Below are 4,566 nucleotides of genomic sequence, written 5' to 3' on the forward strand. Positions count from 1 at the left end.
AAAACAGCCGTGAGAGGTCCCCATTAAAAACAGTGACAAATATCAAACACCGTTCTATTTCAAAATCCTCTTAAATAAAGTGAAGCTACCTGGTCTTTCGGAAAGAAAAAAAACATATCGGTCCCAAACTAACCCCTAGCATTCAATAAATAGATAAGCCAAAATAACTCATGCATTTTATCCTCTCAAAGAGAAAAAAAAACTTCAAGGAAAACGTTATGTTAGAACACAAAAAAAACAGGAGCAGTGGAAATAATAATGATAAAAGCTGCACTCGCTGCCTCTCAGCGCGTTATCTTTGGAAACAAAAAATAAAAAAACAATTCATCGAAACAGAAGAGAAAAAGTTAAGCAAGACGCGCCAGCACCTGCTCAGAGGCATCCAGCCACAAGTTCTTCCCAGAAGCCTCCAATTCATACAATACTCAGTCGCAGAAGAAAAAAGTAACAGGGCCAGTAAGGCCAAGGCACATTTCTCATTTTTCCACTTCAAAAAAAACACTGGGAGAGTATATGAGGAGACACACCCACCCAGTGCAGTGTTATATACATTTATATACAAAATATCCGCCGACATGCTTTAAAGCTTGACTTCCGAGTGTTTCTCCCAAGGAAGAAACACCGCCTGATTCCAACAATTTCCTTCGTAACGATTTGTAATGGCACCCCAAAGTTCATCGAGTCCCGACTCTCATCAAAAAACCACCGAAAAGAATGAAAGTGGCGCCATGGAATCAACCGCCAGTAGAAGCAAAAGGAGTTGGTTTAAACCAACTCCTTTTCATCACGCTGAAAAGATAATATATATATATATATGAAGGTCTCTAACTAATACAATTAGGTAAAAAAAAAAGGGAAGAATGCAAGAAACTTTAAAACTGAGGCAAAAAAAGCTCGGCAATACAATTCTAATTTGACAGCTGAAAAAACAGTATAAAAGGCAAGTTAGATGCTATGATTACGATAATACGCATTCCCCCTCGTCCAGTGCCTGTTGTGCGCTTCGCACCAGCTCGTCATCCTTATCACTCGGACCCCTTTCATTTAAAAATTCTTTAAGGTCCTTTAGAGCCGCTCTCACCCTGTTCTCTGAATGGGGAACCATCATCTGTGCCTCGCCAATAACATTTTCCTGCTGCTTCACACGTTCCGGATTATCTTGTTTAATAGATTCCAGACGGCTCGTCTCACGAATGACCTCGTTTTTAGCAAACTCAAGGTCTTTCATATTGCGCTTCAGGGTATTCACTTTGATCCTCAGGGTCTTCACAAAAGGATCCTCTACCTGCTTTGTGCGTCCAACAAAGCGCCTGCTAGTACCAACGTTTTCCGTAGACATCTTCTGTTTTTTGGTTTTCCTACTTCGGCTGCTCTTTTTTTCTTGTTGTTATTGTTTTTACTTCCGTTGCTGCTTTGTTTACTATTATTCCGTTACAAATAGTAAATAGAAAAAAGAAACAAATGCACAGATATACTGCAGCAATTACTTCCCATAAAAAACTATATAAATGATCACCGGCAGAAACAGGAATAAAAAACCATAATAATAGGAAATATATACATATACATATATGTATCCTCCTCCTTTATTGCATATGTTCTACTCGTCGCTCTGGTCAGCTGCAAACATACCATGTTCGTTTAACATACCATAGTGAGAAAGCACATTTGCCACAGTATCTGTGGAGAAATCATCCGTTCCCCCGAATTCATCAAACCCGATAATGCTGTGAAATGTATTCTTATTCTCAATAAGCATCAGTGTCGGCAACATCACAACATTGAATCTTTCAGCCAGTACGGGCAGCCTCTCAACATCGACGGTGCAAAACCGCGTCTCAAAATGTTTTTGTGCGATTGCTCGAAGATGTCGCTCCAAAATAGAACAACGTAAGGTGCTTCTTCTCATAAAATGAACCACAACACGTTCAGATTGCTCCACCGCAGTAAAAAATTCTTTTGGATCCGTCAATTCTTGTAGTTGGCCGTGTCCTTTTTTTAACCACGCATCTCTTCGCTCTCCCATTTCTCTTAGGGCCTTCAGTCGTTTACGCCGGAGCAGCATCAATTCTTCATCATCCATGTTATCGATGTGTTCCATTTCATCGTCAACAGCCCGCTCTATGGTCTCTGCAATCCGCAGAAGAGCCTTTTCTGTTGGGTCCTCCATTATTCTACTCAAAAACTATAGAGATATGCGAGGGGGAAAAAAAGAGGCAATGAGGAAATATTTTCACTGTCAACAAAATAAAAAACACCAATAAAAACATCGTTTCTCTTTGTGCGTGTGTGAGTACGTATTGATTTCGATAATTGTTATTTTTCTTTCTTTTTTTCCCCGTCGTTTCTTTGTTTTTTTATAGTCAATAGCCCATCCTCACTCTGCACCTATGATGTTCCATACCACAAATTGCTCTCCGTGCATGATGCCAACACATCTTCGTCACTTTTCCCCTTAATCTGACGAAGAAACTGATATGATGGGCACCCCATAGAATCCACTGATGGAAAAATGCATTCACGAATTTGTCTAATAACCAGACCAGAACGTCGAAAGGAAAAATCGCCAGCTAATGCAGTTGTCAGATCCTGAAGGAAACTTTTTGGAAGATATCGAAGTCCGTGAACATAGCTATCCCGTAGTTGGAGAAACCAATCAGTTAAGATGGGGATTGTGTAAGTTCCATCTCTCGATCTTGCGTACAAACGAGCCCTCCAGCGCAATGCGTTACAAGAAATCGCTTGCTCTGCCGCTTGCAGAGCATTTTTCTGCCGGTTGAAGTGCTCCCTGATTTCAGTTAAAAGAGAATTGTATAGCTTTCTTGTCTCAGTATGGTCAAGGTTTCTGGCATCACCAAATTTGGCTTTTAGCTCACGGAACGAATAATCAGCAGGCACAGTCGCCGGAAAAATGTCTTGCTCAGGAATCACAGTCAACACCAAAGCAAGGACCGCAATAACCATACACAGAATATAAAATAGACGCATCTTCTCAAAACGCCAATACCTTATGCAAAATATAGAAGCAAAAAAAAAACGTAGCAAAAAGAAGATTAAAATTCACTCCTGAGACAGAACCAATAAAGTTCACCATATTCCATCAAAAGCAGACCAAAAAGCAAACTCAAAACGCACACCGCGTTAGTGGCCCATCAATGCCTATGCATAGCCAGAAGGAGAGGATAAACAATGCAAGGTAAGAAAACAAACAAAACTACAAAAATAGAAAGAAAGCTCTCCCCGCGCAGAACTTTGACAAGCTATGTCAAAAAAGACCCAATCGCCATGACGCCCCGAGGTCGTCCAAAACGCCCGTGCCTTAAACCTGATCACCCAAAACACAGAACAACATCGGAAAAAAAATGGCACGGCCCACACCCAACAGCCACGGCGATGCCGCAACTTGACGCCTCCACCGGGACGGAACCGGGAAGCCCGCAGCAGCAAGCTCCCGCGCCTCGCGAAAAGGACAGCCAATAGCCGGCAATTGCTTCCTCTGACTCGCGGCGGCGGCACCCAGAAAGACGCCCGGCCGCCGCCACCGCAGGAGGCACGGGAAAAATGCACCCGGCGGCCCGCCAAACAGCTGCATGTGCCTACGTGCGGCGACACTCCTCGCGCTGGCGGCTCTTCAGCGGCAGCTTCTCCGGCTGTGCGCGGAGACGCGGAATTGAATCCGGGTCCTGTTCTGCGGATCGCTCGGCGGAATGTCGGCGGTTCTTTGGCGTAAGAAGCGGACCCCCCCGGAGAAGCGGTTGAAGGAGGGGCAAGTTGCATTGCGTGTTCTCTTTGAAACACATTTTGCTGTGAAAGAGTGCAGGCGTTTTTGTTTAAATTCATTTTCGACATTTTGGTTTGCCGCCTCCGCATTTCTCCAGGCGGGGATCGGCGCCCTCACCGGCCCCCGCAAGGAAGAGCGGTTCACTCGAGAAGGCCGCGGTCGCATTGTTTCCTCCGGACCCGCCCCGTCTGGGAGGTCGCACGGCCTGCAGCATTTGGGGGCGCAACTTTGGTGGTTCGGCGTTTGACAAACGGGTTTTCCGCGTGCCGGCGGTACCGCGGCGCTCGGGTGGAGGAGGCCGTCGGTGAAGCTGCCGCTTCCGCCGCCCCGGGCGTGACGCTGCCGGAATCGGTGCGAGTCGATGGGTGGGCGGCCCGCTTCACGGCGGACAGCGACGACGCGTGGGCCACGCACGATGCGCAGGTTGGCGAGACAACAAATCGCCCCATCGTTTTTCGCGGACCCCGCGGGCGGCGCGGCCGGGAAGAGGCAGATTGGGCTGCGCATGGGCGCTGTGTTAGGAAATATTCGCGCGCAGACGCGAGGGTAATACGCGCCACCCGCCGCCGCAGCAAATGAATCACTGGCGTCCGGGTCGCCATCCGGAAAACAGCAGCGCCCTGCAAGAGACGCAGGGACGACGGCTGGGTGGATCACCGAGAACCCCCGCGCATTCGGCAGACGGATCGCTCATCCGTAAATATCCACGGCGGCATTCGGCAGTCTGCAGCCGTGGCCCGCAGAGCGGAGAAGCGCACTGTGCTGCATGCGGTGGCCAAACGCCC

The 4,566-nt window shown here is 47.1% G+C and overlaps 5 protein-coding genes across 5 annotated transcripts in view, besides 3 other annotated features; all 5 read right to left on the reverse strand.

Moving 5' to 3' along the window:
* The first annotated feature begins 797 nt into the window (after window positions 1-797).
* Window positions 798-816: a microsatellite.
* Window positions 817-958: 142 nt separating this feature from the next.
* Tco025E_08898 (tubulin binding protein cofactor A-like protein) lies at window positions 959-1,339 on the reverse strand (the record flags this gene model as incomplete). Its single annotated transcript, XM_029375729.1, has 1 exon — window positions 959-1,339. The coding sequence occupies one exon, from the start codon at window positions 1,337-1,339 to the stop codon at window positions 959-961; it is 381 nt and encodes a 126-aa protein (XP_029224152.1).
* A 214-nt stretch (window positions 1,340-1,553) lies between these two features.
* Window positions 1,554-1,577: a microsatellite.
* Window positions 1,578-1,600: 23 nt separating this feature from the next.
* Window positions 1,601-2,170, reverse strand: Tco025E_08899 (ATP binding protein-like protein; the record flags this gene model as incomplete). The annotated part of the gene is made up of 1 exon (XM_029375730.1): window positions 1,601-2,170. One exon carries the CDS (start codon window positions 2,168-2,170, stop codon window positions 1,601-1,603), a length of 570 nt encoding a protein of 189 aa, XP_029224153.1.
* Window positions 2,171-2,388: 218 nt separating this feature from the next.
* Tco025E_08900 (uncharacterized protein) lies at window positions 2,389-2,964 on the reverse strand (the record flags this gene model as incomplete). Its single annotated transcript, XM_029375731.1, has 1 exon — window positions 2,389-2,964. One exon carries the CDS (start codon window positions 2,962-2,964, stop codon window positions 2,389-2,391), a length of 576 nt encoding a protein of 191 aa, XP_029224154.1.
* A 137-nt stretch (window positions 2,965-3,101) lies between these two features.
* Window positions 3,102-3,140: a sequence feature (A-rich).
* Window positions 3,141-3,631: 491 nt separating this feature from the next.
* On the reverse strand, window positions 3,632-4,288 carry Tco025E_08901 (uncharacterized protein; the record flags this gene model as incomplete). The annotated part of the gene is made up of 1 exon (XM_029375732.1): window positions 3,632-4,288. One exon carries the CDS (start codon window positions 4,286-4,288, stop codon window positions 3,632-3,634), a length of 657 nt encoding a protein of 218 aa, XP_029224155.1.
* A 146-nt stretch (window positions 4,289-4,434) lies between these two features.
* Tco025E_08902 (uncharacterized protein) overlaps window positions 4,435-4,566 on the reverse strand; it is a gene marked incomplete at both ends in the record, with an annotated part of 1,152 nt that continues 1,020 nt past the window's right edge. Inside the window, one exon of the mRNA XM_029375733.1 lies at window positions 4,435-4,566. This exon is cut by the window's right edge and continues 1,020 nt beyond it. Coding sequence (XP_029224156.1) covers window positions 4,435-4,566 — 132 coding nt within the window.

The sequence above is a fragment of the Trypanosoma conorhini genome (assembly GCF_003719485.1).
Source record: "Trypanosoma conorhini strain 025E chromosome Unknown Tco_14.4_contig_00907, whole genome shotgun sequence".
Taxonomy (NCBI): Eukaryota; Euglenozoa; class Kinetoplastea; order Trypanosomatida; family Trypanosomatidae; genus Trypanosoma; species Trypanosoma conorhini.